This window comes from Nelumbo lutea, chromosome 8, assembly GCF_056320005.1.
Source record: "Nelumbo lutea isolate HS-2025 chromosome 8, American lotus-T2T, whole genome shotgun sequence".
Lineage (NCBI taxonomy): Eukaryota > Viridiplantae > Streptophyta > Magnoliopsida > Proteales > Nelumbonaceae > Nelumbo > Nelumbo lutea.
This window is the reverse complement of record NC_142691.1, coordinates 45123359-45143439: the sequence shown is the minus strand read 5'-3', so window position 1 is coordinate 45143439 and position 20081 is coordinate 45123359. Positions and strand designations below refer to the sequence as shown.

Below are 20081 nucleotides of genomic sequence, written 5' to 3'. Positions count from 1 at the left end.
TAGTGCTTTGTCCAAAATCTGTCTCCCACTCGTGGGAAATTGGATTATCGTGCTATTCCTTGCATATTCCTGGGGCACTCCTTCACTCAGAAGGGATACCGTTGTTTTGATCCAGTTTCTCAAAAATTCTATGTTTCCATGGATGTCTCTTTCTTTGAGAATGAGCCTTTTTTCCCTGTTTCTCCTCAGGGGGAGTGCAGGAATGAGGAGAAACCGGTTCAACTCCCTCCTCTTCCTGATCCTCCGCTTTTTCGTGTCTTCTTCCGTCGTCGCAAAGGCCAACAAAATTCAAGAGCTGTGGAGAATCTAGAAGCTGTACCTCTAGTGCCATCAAACTCCTCGGGGGCGGATCATACTCACTCAGGTACCTTGGTTCCCAATGATGTCCCTGACCCCATTACAATTGATACCTCTATTGCTAATGACCTTGACCGTCCTATTGCTCACATGAAAGGTGTTAGATTTCCAACTTTGTTTCCTATGAAAACATTTCACCCTCTTTTCATGCATTTCTTACTTCCATTGGTGGTGTCCCTATCCCTAAGAATGTGGCAGAAGCTCTTTCAGTACCTGAATGGACAGATGCCATGAAGGAAGAAATTATGCCCTTCATAAAAATGGCACATGAGAACTTGTAGATCTTCCTAAGGGAAAGGATCCAGTTGGATGTAAATGGGTATTCATCGTCAAACATAGGGCTGATGGCACGGTGGAGAGGTATAAAGATCGTTTAGTGGCAAAGGGGTTTACACAAGTGTACGGAGTTGATTATGCAGAGACTTTTGCTCCTGTTGCCAAGATGAACTCCATTAGAGTTCTTTTCTCTCTTGCTGCTAACCTGGACTAGGATCTACATCAGCTTGATATCAAGAATGCATTCTTGAATGGTGATCTTGAAGAGGAAGTTTACATGATACAACCCCCTGGTTTTCAGGCTCAAGGCAATGAACAGAAGGTGTGCAAGTTGAAAAAGTCTTTATACAGTAGAGGTACAGTTGAACAGAAGGTGTGCAAGTTTACATGATGGTTTTCAGCAGATTCCATGTTGCGGTTCAGTAGAAAGGATACAAGCAATGCCAATCTGATCACACACTGTTTGTGAAAAGAGGAGAAGGTAAAATTGCTGCTTTGGTAGTATATGTTGATGATATAATTGTCACTGGTGACTGGAAGGATGAAATCCAGAGGCTGAAGAGTTTTCTTGTCACACAGTTTGAAGTAAAGGATCTAGGGCCTCCAAGATACTTCATTGGAATTGAAGTTGCCCGCTCAAAAAGGGGTATCTTCATTTCCCGAAGGAAGTATGTCCTAGATTTACTCTAGGACACTGGAAAAATGGGAGTGAAGCTAGTTGACTCTCCCATTGATCCCAACCATAAATAGTTGCCCGCTCAAAAAGGGGTTTCTTCATTTCCCAAAGGAAGTATGTCCTAGATTTACTCTAGGACACTGGAAAAATGGGAGTGAAGCTAGTTGACTCTCCCATTGATCCCAACCATAAATTAGGTGATAGCCAAGGTGGACCTATCAAGGATGTGAAACAGTTTCAGAGACTTGTAGGGAGATTGTTATGTCTTTCTATGACCCTCCCAGACATTGCTTATGCTGTTGGTGTCCTTAGCCAGTTTATGCATGCACCTATGTCCAATCATCTTGAAGCAGCAGAAAGAATCCTCCGATATCTTAAAAGGTTTCTAGGTGTTGGCTTGTTGTTTCAAAGACACGGGCATTTGAAAGTTGAAGTGTATACCGATGCAGATTGGGCTGGATCTCTAAATGGCAGAAAGTTTACTAGTGGCTTCTGCACCTTTATAGGAGGAAACCTTGTTACCTGGAGAAGTAAAAAGCAAAGTGTGGTGGCTAGATCCAGTGCTGAAGCTGAATATAGAGCAATGGCTCATGGAGTGGCTGAAAGTATGTGGATAAAGAATCTGTTTAGTGAGTTGAGTTTTCAAGACAAGCCTATGACCCTATTCTGTGATAACAAAACAGCCATAAACATTGTTGCTAACCCAGTGCTACATGATAGAACAAAACACATCGAAGTCGACAAGCATTTTATCAGAGAGAAAGTCATCACAGGCAAAGTGTGTACTCCCTATGTCAGCTCTGAGGACCAACTTGTAGACATCTTTACAAAAGGACTACACCACTCAAGACATCATGATCTATGTGACAAGTTGGGCCTAATTGATATCTATGCTCCAACTTGTAGGGGGAGTGTTAACAGATGTTATTTTATATATGTATAGTACCATAGGGGTGCTATTGTACTTTTCCTTTTCTTTATGTTTAGTTGTTGTCGCCCTAGTATAAATATAACATACTGTGCCGCCTGCATTATCTTTTTGGGCTCTCAGTCCTCTCGTCTCTCCTCTCCTCTCTCCCTTTCTCTCTTCTTCCTATACAACAATCCCTACACAAAAAAATGATTTTATAATTTTAGTTGCCTTTTAATAAGATATTTTATTAGGATGAATGAATGAACAACATTAGCAAACTCATTGGAACTCTAAGAACCTCCTATTTGTTAATGTTCTTCATTCATTCATTCTAATAAAATATCTTCTCAAAAGGCAATTAAAGTTATAAAGTCTTTATTTTTGTGTGTGCAGAGATTAAGAATTTAAGACTCTAACATGGACTTGTTTGGCTTGCCTCAAGGGGCTAGGTACAAAGGAAGCTCATAGCATCAGCAATGTAAAATGGTTTGCATCACATTTTCTTTTTGAAGTAATGCAATTAGTAAAAGAAAGAGGTCGAGGGTTTTACATGCTTGAATATGTTTTATGTTTGTTTTATTTTTTAAATTTCATTTGAATATGTTTTACATGTTATGTTTATGTATTTTAATTTTAGATAATAGTTTTTTAAACATTTATTTTAAAATTTAAGTTTATATTTTTAATTAATATTATGTTTAATATTTTTTTATATTTTTACATTTCTTTTGATTTTTTTTTTTTGCAATATTGCTCCTGGCTTCAAAAAGGTGTGCACCTCGCCCTGCTCCTTGTGCTTTTTAAACACTGATCAACATTAACACTTCTCTTGATCCATTGCTGTCGAACTTCCATGTCATCTGTTAGCCATTTGAATCTCTTTTTCTCATTGTTATAAATCAAAAGACCAGTTTCCTCCTTTTGCCACCACCCCGTCACCAACTTGATGCCTGTTTGGGAGGGCTTTCACGAAGCAGCTTCTGGAATTCCATGAGCCGTGTTTGGTAAAAATCCGGGAAGCTGGAATACACTTATAGTAGCTGCAAAGTCCACTTTCCAATGAAGCTATATCACGTAGCTTCTCCGAAGCAGCTCGATCAACGTAGCTCAACCAACACAGAAGCCCTCCCAAATGGGCTCTTGATGACACCTTCAGTAGCCAACTTTCTAATGCTCATATCCTTAGCCTTCTGCACACCATCCATTACAGTCATAATCCTTAGCCCTTAAAGAGTCTCCTAGACCAATTGGACCTGAGAAGAGAGCAATTATTTTGCCCTCCTCATTTCTGAAACACCTCCAATTCTTGAGGGATCTGGATTTGCCACACTACTGTGGTACTTCCATCAAAGTTAAGTTTGATAAAACCATTGGTTGGTGGAGACCAACCGGGATTTATGACAGCCTTAAGAGGGGCTGAATTTGTCACTTCTTTTCAACTTCTGAACAATTCAGCAGTTGGTGTCTCATCAAATAGTTCAAAGACTTTAACCAATAGATTACTTTGGTAATGATGGCTTCAACAATTACTTCTCTACTCCTCACCTGAAAAAATTCTTGAGTTCCTTTCTTCCCATATAAGTCTAGCAAACAATTGTTGCTGTGCATTTCCACATTATTCCTCCTCTTTTCCTTGGCTAATTAAATGTTGTAGAAGCAAATAGGCTTTGTACATCTGATAGGGGAGTCCACCTACACCCAAACAAAGGGAGAAACCATTCACAAATATAGTTAACAAAGGTGTAGGGGATTAATAAGTGATAGAAAGTCTCACCATTGGCTTTGCAGAGAACACCCTATTGTGGGATAAACACCAATTTGGTCTTTTTCTTTGGAGCAAATTGAGGTATTAATTCTTTCTAAGAAAGCTTTCCCACAAAAACTCACAACCCTGGGAGGAATAGACTTACTCCAGACCTCCTTGACAGGAAAGGGAGAAGGTCCAGACTTGGCTATCCCGTTTTAAAAGGGTCTAAAAATACCCCATCAAGGATTTGAAGCAAGGCCATACATTGCTTAATTCGGAATCTCTTAAACTCCTCCTGAAACCCAAGTTCCAATCAAACCTGGTTCTTGAACTGGAAGGGATGATGGTGGAAATAGACTTATCCTTGTAATTTGAATGGACAAACAGTGAGGGAAATTGGTCTTTCATAGAGGAGTTTGACATTCTCCTAGAGTTTAATGAAGTTCCTAGACTATTAGGTCATACTTGATAAAAGATAAGGAGGGTAGAACAGCGTGAATGGCCTTCCATGGAGAAGCTTCCCTGGCCAAAATCTCAATATCCCACCATTTAGCCACAAGCCCATGAATGGTTATTACCACCTTAGCTCATAGTTTATCCCTGTACAATGGTAACTTCCATAGTCATTTTCCTAACAGTGACACATTTTTCTTCTGAATTTTCCCAATAACAAGAACACCAACCTTCTTTTGCAGGTCATTTTTTATCAATAATAGAAACTCATATTATTAAAAAAACACTCTGGGGACAGATAAAATGACTTAACTCTCCCCAACTTACCCTATGATCCTTATTTTACTCCCCTAGTTCCCATAGGAAATCCCTGACTACCTTTTCCCACCTTCTATTCACACTCTCTGGAATCTTGAAAATAGACAAATAATACAAAGGCAAGTTCACTAGAGTAGATCTAATGAGAGTAATCCTATCGTCTAAAAATAGATAACTTCTCTTCCACGAAGTAAATTGTTTGGAAAATCTTTCAACGGTAGGGTTCCAAAAGCTACTAGCCTTTGGGTTGTCTAGCAAGTTTAGGCCCGAATACTTCAAAGGCCACTGAGATACCACACAACCCAAAATAGTTGCACTTGCACATTCTAAGACCTCTCTACCTTTCATGTTGATTACTGCTATATAACGCATATCATAGTTCACTTTTAGATTTGACATTTGCTCAAAAAGTTGTATACAAATTTTACATTCCTAATCCACCTCAAATCACTTCCTTCACAGAACAGAATAGTATCATTTGCAAATTGTAGGTGAATGATAGACATGCCTTCCCTACCAATCCTCTATCCCAACACTAAGTTTCATGAATCCGCTCTAGTGATTAAACTACCAGGGACAGTTGTTTTTAGGGTAAAAAGAACCCCTGTCTAATTCCTCTTAGAGCAGAGAAGAAATCTACCTTGACAAGTCCTAATGCACCTTGAAATCCGCTTACACCAATGTTTTAAAAACCGTTTTGGCCACCAGTTTCTGGGTCAGCTGTTTGATTGCTCGGTGCGAACAAACAACTTGTCACAATTTAAAAGATAAAAAAAATAAAATAATAATTAAAACAACAAAACATCCAAAAACTGTTGATTGTGTTGAACAGGCCGATTGTTCGACCGCCTAGGTCAGTGGTTGCTGACCAAATCAACAGTTTTTGGTTATGGACAAAAGAATATCTTCTAAATCATTAAACAAAGATAAGAAACTATGGTTATAGACAAAAGAATATATTCTAAAGTTGCCCTACAAACCTTAAGATTCAGAGCTTCATGATAGAATGAGTTAAATCAAAACTTAAACTCATAGAAAATGTAAATGGTTGTAATAGATTAACCAAATAATCTATTGCATAAACAAAAACTAATATTTAACTTCATATTTGAAATGAATATTGAGTTAACTCAAAGTGGTAATCATATAAGTTAGGTGGACAATAACTTTCTACTTCACATACCTACAATATTGTCACCAACTTATGTTATAATACTATCTCTTGTACTCCACATAGTATTGGTAGTGTTCAATGGGGAATATATCAATTCCAGTAAAATTTCATGTTGCTACCCATGGAAGTGGAAATGGAAGTATGCCATGGAAAGTATCTCTTGTACTCCACATAGTGTTGGTAGTGATCATTGGGGAAATGTCGATTCCAGTAAAATTTCCTGTTGCTACCCATGGAAATGGAAATATGTTGTGGAAATATTAGGGAAATTAGGGACATTTTAAACCATGCTCCACACATTCGTTCACAGTTAAAGTTTGACCAGTGATCTGTCTATTCTTCACAAACACTGGCTTGCACTGAGTTTTATTCTCTTCATACTGAGATTTCCCAGTATATTAGGTATTTTCTTGGTTTTCTATGAAATTCTTCCCTGGTGGGTGATTTACATGTCAGATTGACACTAACAATCATGGGTTCAATATAAGTTTGTAGAATTAATACCTAATCTCTACCCTCAATAGTTACTGAACTGAAGAAAATATGTAGATTCTCATGACTAGAGGGATCAATGGCTTTATATGGGATTCGTCAATTGTTAAGTTATAAATGTTTTCCTCAAGATTTGGGTTTCATTCAGCTCCATACATTTTTTTCCAGTTGTCTGAGCTTTAATAATTACATGTAGAAATTTCAATATTTCCTTTGATAAATTCTGGTGTACCTTGTTGCTTTTTGCAGGATCAGTACAGATTATCGTGTCCTTGCAGTTGCAGTGAGCTTGGAATGAGCCCTCGAGCACAGAGATTCCAGGTCCTTTCTATTGCTTATTGATTTCTGCAAGGATTCTTCATCTTCCAATATTGATAATTCATGTGTTACTACAGAAAGAAAACCCTTTTCTCATGGATCAGTATTATAACTGGATGTTGACCCTTTGATCCTTCTACCTGATTGTCAGAGTTAACTAACAGGTCTGCACAAGCAAAACTAACAGAAAGCTTATTATTGATTAAAATGAAAGAAGCCTAAATAAACTAATAAAAATGTAAGTTGTGTATTTAAATAAGAAGTCTAAAAGACAAATGTTACAGCACTTGATTCATTTCCTTCAGAGTGGTTAACTATTTCTTGGTCCTAGCTGCATATACATGCATTTGCACGTGACAGTATCTCCAAGACAATTAAGTGGGCAGTTTCTTAACTGTTATATGCAGACAGTTTTTGAACAGTTATAAGCGGGCAGTTTCTTAACTGTTATATGTGGACAGTTTTTGAACAGTTATAAGTGGGCAGTTTTTGGAGTGAGAGTAAAGGACATATATGCCCTTTTTTATAACCGTTTTATGTTGCTTAGATAAGGGGTGAAAATGTCTAATGAAAAGTCCAAGAAAATGGGGCTATTCGCTCTTTATTAGTAGTATATATATATATGTATTATATATATGAAAGTATGTACAATTACAGAAAAGTTCTTATAGAGCTAAGGAAGAAGAAAACAAAGAAACAAAGAAAATGTAGCATGTGAATCATACAACAGAGACTACAGTAATACCATACAACATCAGGACTCTTCACATTAGCCTACTAGGATTCTGATTACTCACAATCAAAATCAAACTTGATTTTGATGGATGCTCAGTTGGCTACCCAGGTCTGTCAAAGTCTGATACCTGTTTCGACACTGAATCCAATTATCCTGGACTTGGATGCTAGAACTTCCATCTTATTAATAATTGATTGGATGTGGATTTAACCCATCTGGTCCAATTAAAAACCAAGTTTGATTAAAATTATTATTTTTTATATATGTAGTATAATTATGTATGAATAAATATTATCTACAATTATATAAAGTTTACAACTGATCTATTTAATATTTTATATTTTATATACATTTATTATACATGTAGAAGTTAAAAGTAATTGTTTATTTATTTATTTTTTATTTTTTTGTTATTTTAAGCACGAGAAGATGGCTGCAGATTAAATCTGAATCCGATATGAGTTGACATTATCAGATTTTGGATTGGGTTCAGATCCAAAGGTTTGATAATCAGATCAGATATGGGTGTAGATGGGATCAATCTGAATCGAATCCAATTATAGCCCTATTAGATGGGGTTTCCACTTTTCCAAGGTAGGGGGGGGGGAATGGAATCTTTTGTACTTTGATCATATTGGACTGGTCATGGATGAATTGATTAAACATATTCAGGAGGAGGTCCCGTGGTGCATGTTGTTCGCTGATGACATCATTTTAATTAATGAAAATAATGAAGGATTAAATGCAAATTGCAAAATTAAGCTTATGGGCATATGCATTAGAAACAAGAGTTTTTAAAGCAAGTGGAACTAAAACAGAAATTATGGCATGTAATTTTTTTTCCATTTTTTTTGATCAGCAATGAAGAATAAAATTTCATTCATTAATTAGGAACAACAAGTACGAGTAATTGTTAATACAAATATATGAGCACAGTCAGTCCAACCTCATCCCCTTACTCTTTTACATTTGATCCCAAGAACATATTGCCTATTAACCCCCTATTTAGCCAACCCATCAGCCAAAGCTGTTGGCCGGCCTTTATACCCATTTTATTTCTATCTGCTTGTCTTTTGAGTACCATTTGAATTGTCTGAATTCATTTCTTAATTTTCACAACACTCTCTTATCCTTCATTAGCCAACTAATTACCACCTGCAGTTCACATTCAATTATCAATTTTCAACCCCCCATTTCCTTGACTTTCTACACCTCAAATACAGCTGCCAAACCAAAATTTCTACCCTTGCTGAATTTCCTTCACCTATTGGACCTGTGTATAGTGCATGTATGGTTTTCTTCTCATCCCTTACTACCTCAATTCTAGATGGCCCCAAATTGCCCATGCTGCTTCCATTAAAGTTTGACATCAGCCATGCACTTTACTTTCTGCAAGTGTCCAATCCTTTTTTGCACTTGGTTTTTTGATGAAGAAGCTGCCACTATCCCCCAACTCTGGAATCTGGATGATATCTTGCATCATAAAATTTGAGAACAGTTCCATTATCTCCACCCAGTGTGTTACTTTTAGAGTGAATGTTTCAATTATTGTGTCCCTGCTCCTCTCTTTCTTCCCAAATTGTCCAAATTACTGCTGCCCTTGTACACTTCCACATAACCTTGCCTCTTCGCTTTGGACTTCTTAACATATATCAAACACTTTGTCCAAGTTAACAGGGGGATTCCACCTACACCTAAACAGAGCAAGAAACCATTCCCAAATACAACAAGAGAAAGGACAAGAGGTTAGTTGGTGGTATGCAGCCTCTCACAATTTGTGGATAATATGGCATGTAAAGTTAATAATAATGGAAGTGCAAATCAAGGTACACTTAGGACCAAGAGATAGTTCAGTGTAATCTTTTTTGCTACATTGGTTAAATAGTTCATAACAAGGGAAAGATTGAGGAGGATATCACCCATAGAATTAGAGTAGGATGGGCAAAATGAAGGGGTGCATCTGGAGTTTTATGTGATTGGAAAATACCACTTAGATGTTGGAAGTTGGAAAATACCCACCTATTTCCTCTCCACCTTTAAGATCCCGGTGAAAATAGCAAGGGAGTTGGAGAAGATAATGAGGGATCATTTAGTGAAGTGGGAGCAAGTCTATAAACCTAAGGAGCAAGGTGGCTTAGGTATTGGGAACATCTTATAGAAAAATAAGGCCCTCCTAGGGAAATGGCTGTGGAGATTCCCTTGTGAAGAAGATAGGTTATGGCATAGGGTCATTAAGAGCATTCATGGTGAAGCAGAAAACGGTTGGGATCCAAAACTAGCTTCCAATGCAGCTCCAAATTCCCCCTGGAAGGCAATCTTTGAGGTACTACCAACCTTTCTTCAATTTAACCGTTTCGATGTTGGGTGTGGCAATAAAGTTTTATTCTGGGAAGACCTTTGGGTTGGGGATTTGCCTTTTAAGGTTAAATTTCCAGACCTCTACTCTTTAGCAAACCTTAAAAACAAGCCTATTGCTAGGGTTGGCATATTTTCAGACTTGGGTATCTCTTGGGACTTTGGCTTTAGAAGGGGGCTAAGGGAAAGTAAATGTGAGTTCCTATTGGTTTTTGCTATCAACCCTTGAGAAGGTCTATTTAGATCAAACTACAGCTGATGGTAGAGTTTGGTCCCCAACCCCTAATGGTTTATTTTCTTGTGCCTCTTTCTTCGGTTTGCTCACTCATTCTGATCCTTTGGGGGTGAACTTTCCAGTGAGAGAAATCTGGTGTAAACCGATCCCTCCTAAAGTACAAGCCTTCTGTTGGAAAGTGTTCCTAGGGAAGGTAAACACTTCTGATGTGCTCCAGAAAAGAAGGCCAAACAAATGCCTCTCTCCTCATGTGTGTGTCTTCTGTAAGGATTGTGGTGAAGCCCTACCCCACTTACTCTTATCTTGCTCTTTTGTTTCTTGTATTTGGGAAATTGTTTGTTCTCTCTTTGGATGCAACAAAAGAAAAGAGGAAAGTGCTTATTGAAGGCAGCAAGAGCTTCTGTGGTATGGAGTATATGGGAAGAAAGAAACCAAAGACTCTTCTCTGAAAAAAGTAAAAGGAGGAAGTCATTGAAACCATAAAAATCAGAACTGCACATTGGGTGATGACCATGGAACTATTCGAAAACTTCTCCACGAATGAGATTCTAAGAAGCTGGATTGAAGTAGCACAAACAGATTCACCCAAAGAAATTGTGAGAGCGGAGTGGAGGCCACCTGCACTTAACAAAGTAAAACTAAATTTGATGGGAGTTCCTTCAGTAACCCGGGAAGGGCAGGTATGCGGGGTGTGATTAGAAGTCGTCTAGGTGAAGTTGTGGCACTCTTCTCAGGACCAATAGGTATTGGTGACTCAATGCAGGCTGAATCTTTGGCTCTACTTCAAGGTTTAAAGATGGCTGAGCAGATTGGTACAACAGATTTAGAAATAGGAGACTCACTACTGGTCATTTCTTGGGCTAAAAACATCACATCAGCACTTTGGAAGCTCAGATTTATATACAGAGAAATTGACATAATTGCAAGGAGGTTCAACTCTCAGTTTGGTTGGGTCAAAAGGACTGCAAATGGGTTGGCGGACACCCTAGCAAAACAGGGGTCAAATGGATCTACCTTGTACTGGGCAGAACTGTAAATGTTTTGTTGTGTTTGCAAATTGGGTTAATGCATTCTTCCACCTATAACTATTGTATTTCAATATTTCTCTGTTATTAATAAAATCTTTTTGCTGATAAAAAAAGGGAAATTATTTAAAACTCTTCATGAGTTTTTAGTATTTCTCTTAAACTCACCACAACTTTTCAAAATGTCTAAAACTCACCATGTCACTAACTCGACATGAAACAGACTAACGTGTGTTAATATATTATCATTTTAACCTTCATAGAAAAATAAAAATATATAAAAAATAAGTTAACGAGTGTTAATATATTTCCATTTTAATATTTAGACATGAAAAAAGGAAAAGTTCAAAAAAATATTTTCAAATATAAAATACATAAAAACATAGAAATTACAAAAAATATAAAAAATTATAGAAATTGCAAACAAAATAAAAATTTATTTTCAAATTATAGAAACTATGGAAATTGAAAAACAAAATCAGAATATAAAAATTGTAGAAAAACACCAAAAATTTATAGATTGTAGAAAATAGAAAAATGTAAAAAAACAAAAATTATAAAAAACATTAAAAATGCAAAAAAACAAGAAAATTGAAAACTGAAAAAGACCATTTTTCCTCTAACTCACCATTCAAGGGTAATTTGGTCATGAAAATTGTTATTTGTGTTGACATGGACATCTCTGTTAAGAAGCATTAATGGTGCACTAACGGAAGGTGAGTTTTGGAAAATAAAAACTTACTGACATGGTGAGTTTTAGACATTTTTAAAAGTTGTGGTGAGTTTAAGAGAAATATTGAAAACTCATGGTGAGTTTTAGACAATTTCCCCAAAAAAATACCACTTAGATTAAAAGGAATATTTTTTTTCCTGGCCAGATTAAAAAGAATAGTTGTAAGTTGTAACCAAGTGTGATGAAAATGCATATGCTGAGATGGATGAGTGGAAAAACTAGAAAGGATAGGATCAGAAATAAAGTCCTTCAGAGGAACCTAGGAGTAGTTCCAATAGGTGGTAAAATGGGAGGAAGTAGACTAGGACGTTTTGGTCACATGCATAGAGGACCATCAACTGCACCCATAAGAAGTGATCTGTTGTAAGTTGAAGGCACTAGAAGGGCTAGTAGTAGATGCGTTGAAATACTAAGAAATTAATTAAGTTCCCATAATTTAACAATGGGCATGGCATTAAACAGAATGGAATGGTGAAACAGGATTCATTTAGCTGACTCCATATAGTTGGGATAAGGCTTGGGTGATGTTGATGATGATGATGATGATAAGTTGTTAACCCATTACAACCAAACACAATACAGAATTTGTCAATGCAAAACTGAATCAAGTTTGCGTTTCTATTTTTTGGCCAAATTTGCATTTACATCGACACATATGCCTTTTGGCCAACTGCTGGTGCATTCAGATTCTGTATGATATCATTTATTTATTTTTGTCTATACACATTATTAAAGGGTAAACAAGTTGGAATCTGAAAATAGTACTTAGATTATGTATATATCTTCTACTGATAAAAATGATGTATATCTTCTTCTGCAGGTGCTCGATGCATTGGTCAGTCTTTTTTGCAGGTCAGATGTATCTGCAGAGACATTGTGGGATGGTGGGTGGCTCTTTCGCCAACTGCTTCCTTATAATGAGTTAGAGTTCAGCAACCATCATCTCGACTTAATAAAAGTAAGCTATTTCCTTAACTCTTGTTTTTATTGAGTAATGAGATTGAAAGAGAAAATAATCAGTATAGTAGACCTTATTACTCTAGTTATGAAAAGGAAGAGGCAAAACAGAAAACTAAGCAGCCACAAAGAGGCTAACCACATAGAAAATTTCCTTACACGAGTACTGTTAAGTCCACCCCCCTATTCGCCAGTGCAAACTTAAAAGGGTCTTATCCACCCTGTCCCTAGGTAGAGCATCTGCTATAGAGTTGGCTGATCTTTGAATCCAGCTAAAATAGGTTGTTATCATTGCAGGTAGAGACCCTGCTTTCTCTGACTCAAATTTCTCAAGGACCATCAGAGAGTATTCCCATCTTCTCTTATTGCATTGATGGATCCTGCACTTCCATTCCTTCTATAAACTAATTCTCAGTCCCTGTAACACATACAGATTTCTCTTTCAAATAAGCTGCTCAAATGAAGATTAAAAAAACCTTATGAAATCATAGAATTTATTCAAGCAAGTGTTATTTTACATAAATGTAATTATGTTGGATTGATAGAAGTACTGATGTAATTTTTCAACAGTCTAAGGGTAAATTGATGAAACCTCCCCCAAAGTTTTGGACCATTGCTGAAACCTCCCCTGAAGTTTCGTATTGGCAATCACCTCCCCTTAATTTTCTAATATAGTTGCAAATAGACCCCTTCCATTAGAACCCTTTAACAGAGACACAAAAATGTCCAAAATACCCATGCAATTATTTCTGACCAGCATATTTGTTTTTCAAATTTTCCCTTCACATCAATGGCTACCGCGAAGGCCCCAATCCTTCTTATCTCCTTTTCAAAATTGATATATTTTTTCAAACCTGACTCTTATAGAAATTAAATCCCAAACCCTTGCCATTTCTTTTAAAACCCTTAATAGTTTTTCAAATTTGTTATGTAATTTGAACTCGTACATTTTCCCAAACCCTTGCATCAAACAAATCAAATAAAACTGTGAGGAAATATTCGTTAGACGCAAAACACCAACCATTAGTTATTTGAACTCAAAGGTAGCTGCAACTTTAAACTATTTTCTTTTTATTATTGTTCTTAAAGTTTGTATTATTTTCTCTGTAAAAACCAGCCTCAATAGTTTGGTTAGATAGGTGTACTTGAAAATTGTGTAATCTGAAGAGCTATACTCGAAGTAGTAAGGAGGAGAAGAGAACCGCAGAACTGAAGAGAATGTCGAACTATTCTATCCAGTCGACCAGTCCTTTATTTATAGATGAATATGGTACAAGGTACAAGAAATTACTGGGATGCCCCTGCTTAGTGATGGGACACCCAGATGATTTAAATCATTAAACAGGATTAGGCCCAGGCCCATTAACACAAGCCCAGTTACAAGATAAGTTAAACATAAGAATGGGCTAATAAGAACTCTTATCAGCCAAACATCACTCTAACATTCTAACACTCCCCCTCAAGCTAAGCATGAATATCAATCATGGTTAGCTTGCCAAGTATGTCCTTGAACTTCGTTGATGCCAGCCCTTTAGTTGATACATCTGCAATCTGCATCTCTGATGGAGTATAAGGCACACAAAGTTCTCCTGAAATAATTCTCTCTCTGACAAAGTGTCAATCAATTTCAATATGTTTTGTCCTGTCATGCTGCACAGGATTGTTGGCAATGTTGATAGCAGCTTTATTATCACAATACAGCTTGAGAGGACCCTCAGTCTTGATACCAAGCTCATTAAGGAGAGTCCTGAGCCATAAGAGTTTAGCAACCCCGTGTGCCATAGCCCGGTATTCTGCTTCTGCACTTGATCTAGCCACAACATTCTGCTTCTTACTACGCCATGTGACTAGGTTTCCTCCCAAGAATATACAGTAACTTGAGGTTGATTTTCTGTCTCCAATGGACCCAGCCCAATCAGCATCAGTGTAGGCTTCAATTTCAAGTCTTCTGTTTTTTCTGAATAGAATTCTTTTCCCTGGGCAAGTTTTCAAGTATCTGAGGATTCTTTCCACTGCTCTCATATGAGGGGCCTTTGGTGAGTGCATGAATTGACTGACAACATGCACTGCATAGGCAATATCTGGCCGAGTAAGGGATAAGTATATCAGTTTTCCTACCAACTTTTGGTACCTTTCCTTATCACAGTATTCCTCACCCATTGATTCTTGTAATCCATGGCTTGGTTCTATTGGAGTGTCTGCTGGCCTGCACCCCATCATGCCTGTTTCTTCTAGGAGATCTAGCACATACTTTCTTTGACATATGTAGATTCCTTCTCTTGATCTAGCAACTTCAATTCCAAGAAAGTATCTCAGATTTCCCAGGTCTTTGATCTCAAATTCTGAAGCTAAGAACTCCTTCAACCTCTTCATCTCTTTCACATCATTTCCAGTAATCACCATATCATCCACATACACAATGAGTGCTGTAAGTTTGTCATCTTGTCTCCTTGTAAACAATGTATGATCTGCACTGCTCTGAGTGTACCCTACTTTCTTCATGGCCAAACAAAGTCTCTCAAACCATGCCCGGGGAGATTGCTTCAAACCATATAATGCTTTCCTTAGTTTACATACCTTCTTTTGGTATTCTTCGACGACATATTAGTTTACAATGCAATCTCATTACTTATTTGCCAAGGAATCTGAATGCTCGTTTGGGAAAACAAGGATACATTATTTGGGTCATATAGTTGAACATGGAAGGGTCATGGCTGACCTAGAAAAGACTTCCGTAATGTTGACATGGGCTTGGCCCAATGGGATGCTTTAGCTGAATAGGCCTTTGAGGACCTCAAAACTATTATGTCCACACCCCCCACCTTGACTCTGCCCGATTTTTCCAAAACCTTCTTAGTAGAAGCTGATGCCTCAGGAACCGGGTTAGACGTTGTACTGATGCAAGGCAACCAACCGATTGCATTCTACAGTAAAGCCCTTTCACTCCAGGCCCAAACCAAGTTCACTTACGAAGTTAATGGCAGTTGTGTTAGCGATTATGAAGTGGAGAGCTTATCACTTGGGCCGGCAGTTTATAATACAGACAGACCAGCAAAGCCTAAGGCACCTTTTGTACCAGTCAGTCCTGACACCTGAATAGCAGAAGTGGGCCTATAAACTGATGGGCTTCGAATTCCAGATTGAATATAGGTCAGAGCCACAAATCGGGCTGCCGATGGACTATCATGGGCAACCGAGCTCCTTGCCATGGGCATCTCCAAGCCCACTTACCTACCCTCTATTAGATAGGGTCAAGCAAGAGGCCTAGCAAGACCCCAACTTGGGCCATATCAGAAACCTATGGACCCAGGACCCTACAGCCGTCCAGGATACCACATTGTTCAAGGAGATCTCTTCTACAAGGGCTGGTTAGCCGTTGCGCCTACTTCTAAATACCATTAAGAGCTCCTCCGTTTATTCCACCAATCAGCCATGGCAGGACACTCTAGTCATTATTTTTGGTTGGGCATGAGAAAACAGGTAAGGGACTTTGTGGCTGCGTGTCATGTGTGCCAACAGAACAAGTATGAAGGCCAGAACCCTACAGGGCTCTTGCAACCCCTACCCAGGCCTGATAGGGTCTGGGAAGAAATCACCATGGATTTCATTATTGGCCTCTCTACTTCTTATGGTAAGTCAGATATTCTAGTGGTCGTGGATTGGCTCACAAAATACGCCCATATTTCTGCTCTCTCCCACCCCTACACAGCATCTCAGGTGGCACAGATTTTCATCCAAGACGTCGCCAAATTGCATGGCACCCCGATGTCCATTGTAACAGATCAGGACCCAACCTTTATGAGCAGGTTTTGGAAGGACTACTTCAAGGCTCGGGGGGCTGAACTCCATTATTCAACCAATTACCACCTCCAGACAGACAGCCAAACCAAGGTGGTGAACAGGACTTCAGAAGGACTACTTCAAGGCTCAAGGGGCAGAACTTCATTAGTCAACCCAGTTACCATCCCCAGACAGATGGCCAAACTGAGGTGGTGAACAGGACTTTGGAGACTTACTGGCTGGCCCTTCCCCCCACTTCTAAGTTGCATCCTATAGTCCATGTATCCCTCCTGAAGAAGTGCCTCAACCCAAACACTCAAGTCTGCAGTACTCTACCAGATTATCGTTGGATCAAAAAGGGTAAGAAACATGTCCAGCAGGTTCTAATTGCATGGGCCGGGTTCCCCTTTGATGATGCAACTTGGGAATCCTGCTCACATAGCAACACTATCCCGGTTTCAACCTTGAGGACAAGGTTGCTGTTGAGGGGGAGGCAATTGATGGGAGCCCGCAGGGCCAACAGCATCCTACACAGATGCAGGCCCATGAGGAGGCCCAGGCCCGTGACCCAGTTTGCTTCATGTACACCAGGAGGCTGAAGGCCACATCAGACTAAGCGGTTAGAATCTGCACATGGGATACCAGAATTGGGTATGGTCTCAGTAGTGGGTAATAATTGTAATAAGATATTATAAATAGTAGTTTGGAGAGTGAGAGAGGGATGCCAAGAGATATTTTGTCTCTTCTTTCTTTTCTTTTGGAGGTGAACCCCCTCGAAGTGGTTCCTGTATTGGGCAGATTGGAAAAACTATCTATTAGAGGCTGAGGGAAGTTAGGGTACCTTATTGGGAAAGAAACTAGATTTTAGGTGGATGATCCAATGTATTCTTGATGGGAGTCGAGTAGGATGGTTTGTTAATCATATCATGGTTGATTTGTTTGATATAGTTCCATATTGTGAGAAACTTATATTTTCTTGTCTACAGCCAAAGATATCTGGGATGGGGTTAGTGCCACCTATTCTTAGGGTTGTAACATCACCCAGATTTGTTAATTAAGGAGGGAGGCCAGTAGTATGAGACAAGGGGATAGGTTCGTCAATATGTACTTTTCTTCCTTAGAGTCTATATGGGAGAGAAGATGGACCGTTTATAGGCTCTTAAATGGAGGGAGACTGTAGATGCTGATCAGTATCAGGGAGTCACTGTAATGCTTCAGTTCTCACTGTAGTCTATTTGATCAATAAGTTGCCATCATGAGTGCTGCAGTTTCAGTCCCCAAAACAGCTCGTGTCCGGATGAACCACCTTTTCATTTGCCTTTTAAAGTTTTTGGCTGTGTTTTTTTCCATGATTTGTATCCTGATTAGTGAAGAGAGTTCTTTTTGTTTTCCTATTCCTGTCACAGTCATAGATTTGTCAGTTCCAAAATCCTGACTCTCCTTGCTGTGCCAAATTTGCACGTGTTATCTAGATTTAGGAAGATAACATTAGAGATGGATCCTCGACCCCAATTCGAAGCTCCTGATTCAAGTAACAGCCTTCTCTTATTATTGGCTCTTCTCATGTTCCTTTTGATCTTACTTACCAAATTCTGTTCATAAAGGAAAGAAACAATATTCCAAGTCCTTTTATTCTTCTTCTTGTATTGTTTATCCCATCTCTGATTTTGTATTCTATGATGCACTATTACCACATATTCTGCCTATGCTTATGCAATTTCTTCTGTCTGTTCTTTGTACTATTGCAAAGGCAATAGAAGTCCTTTTATACTTCAGCTTGGTTCGTTTGACTAAAGTACTCCTATATTCGAATTCAATTTCAAGTTTGAGTCGAACTCTATTTTCATGTTCGAGTTCAATTTGATTAAATATTCGGTATGTTTGGAGTTTGACTTGAGAGCTGGAAAAACTAATTGAGCTTGCAAGTTCGAACTTGCAAGAGGGAAAGGGAGAGGTTGAAAGGCAGCAAGCCAGTGAGGACTTCTTGATTCAAAATGAAGCAATGTTATTTTGCTCAAATTTAAACTTGTGAGCTTTTGAGCCAAATATTTTATTGGTCGAATTTGAGTTCGAAAGACTAATCAAACTTATACTGAGATTTGAATTCGATTAGCATAGAACTCGAATTGAGCCTAATTGATTTGTTCCCGAACTGTTTTATTCGTAAAAAAATGCTCAAATTTTCAGTTTTAGGCCAAAGAAAGGTCTTTTTGGTGAAAATAACGAGGCAAAGTGGCTCATTGGGACGCATAGGTTTGAAAAATTACCCAAAATAAAAAAAAAGCCCCAGTCAGTCATCTGAGCACAAAGTTATGGCCTTCCAAAGTTTGCACATGCATTGAATGTGCAACCTGTGACCTAGTCAATGGTTCAACCGCCCTGATTGGATAGTTTTTGATCAAGTTGAGGGGTTTTGAGAAAATCCTGTGTTTTATCCAAACCGGGCCCAAAATCATGGCTGGGTGATGATTTGGATTGTTGAACTGTCCACGTCAACAATGGGTTGAAAAACATTGCTATCGCTACTTGGTAGGCAACTTAATTTGTGTTACTTTGACTCAACCAGATATATCATATGCAATCAGTAGAAATTTGCAGAATCAAAAAAACTGTAAAGAAGAAAAGAAAAGTGTTTCTTGTGGAAGAAGAGAGAGAAGAGAAGAAGTTGAGAAAGAGAGAGAAAATTTAGATCTGGCTGCCCTCTTCATTGCAGCGGCTAACACCAAAAACTGCATAAAATACTTAAAAACATCACTCCAAAGGTTCCCAACAAGTGTGCTGTGGTCCCACTTCCTATCTAAACAAATAATAAACAAAATTAACTAACAAATCTGCACAATTTTGCATAAAATCCTAACACAATGCAGATTGTGAGCCAGTTTGTGTCGTCTCACGATAACCACATCTATCAGTTGTTTACAGAATCATCAGATATGTGAGGGGGACCTTATCTCATGGTCTATTTGTTCTCTTCATCTACTGAAGCTTACTATAGGGCCATGTCCTCTACGTGTATGAGATTATCTGGTTAGGGCTCTTCTACATGAGTCTCCACCTTTAGCTCCTCTCCTTGCAAATAATCTCAGTGCCATCAAGAATGCTTCCAATCCTGTTCTTCATGAGCGCATAAAGCACATTGAAGTTGATTGCCATTTTATTCGAGGCCTCCTCCTTGCGGACCTTATTTCTATTCCACATGTGTCCTCAGGACTCCAACTTGCTGACTTGTTGAAATCTATGACTCGAGCCTGACACACATTTCTTATGGCCAAACTGATGCTGATTCCTAGTCATCAGTTTGAGGGGAGTGTAGGGACAATGAGAGCTAAGAGTTAATTTTATCTTTTTATGCCTTTTTTGTACTTAGATTGTTTCTTATTCTTTTGTACATTATTTGTATCTTGAGGACAGAATGGTCCTTTTGTTATTTTAATATAAATATTCTTTTCTGGGTGTCAACTGTCACTTTGGACACACCCAACAACTGTTTTTCTTCTTCTTTAGTCTAACGATCTGGCTCTGACACTTCATTCCAA

General features: G+C 38.4%; 1 protein-coding gene across 4 annotated transcripts in view; it reads left to right on the top strand.

The window, feature by feature from the left end:
- LOC148843962 (CLEC16A-like protein) overlaps window positions 1–20081 on the top strand; it is a 132472-nt gene that overhangs the window by 48468 nt on the left and 63923 nt on the right. For all 4 annotated transcript variants that reach the window (XM_088958874.1, XM_088958871.1, XM_088958872.1 and 1 more), the window contains exons 17-18: window positions 6656–6727; window positions 12629–12766. In XM_088958874.1, coding sequence (XP_088815000.1) covers window positions 6656–6727; window positions 12629–12766 — 210 coding nt within the window. The remainder of the gene's footprint in view (window positions 1–6655; window positions 6728–12628; window positions 12767–20081) is intronic.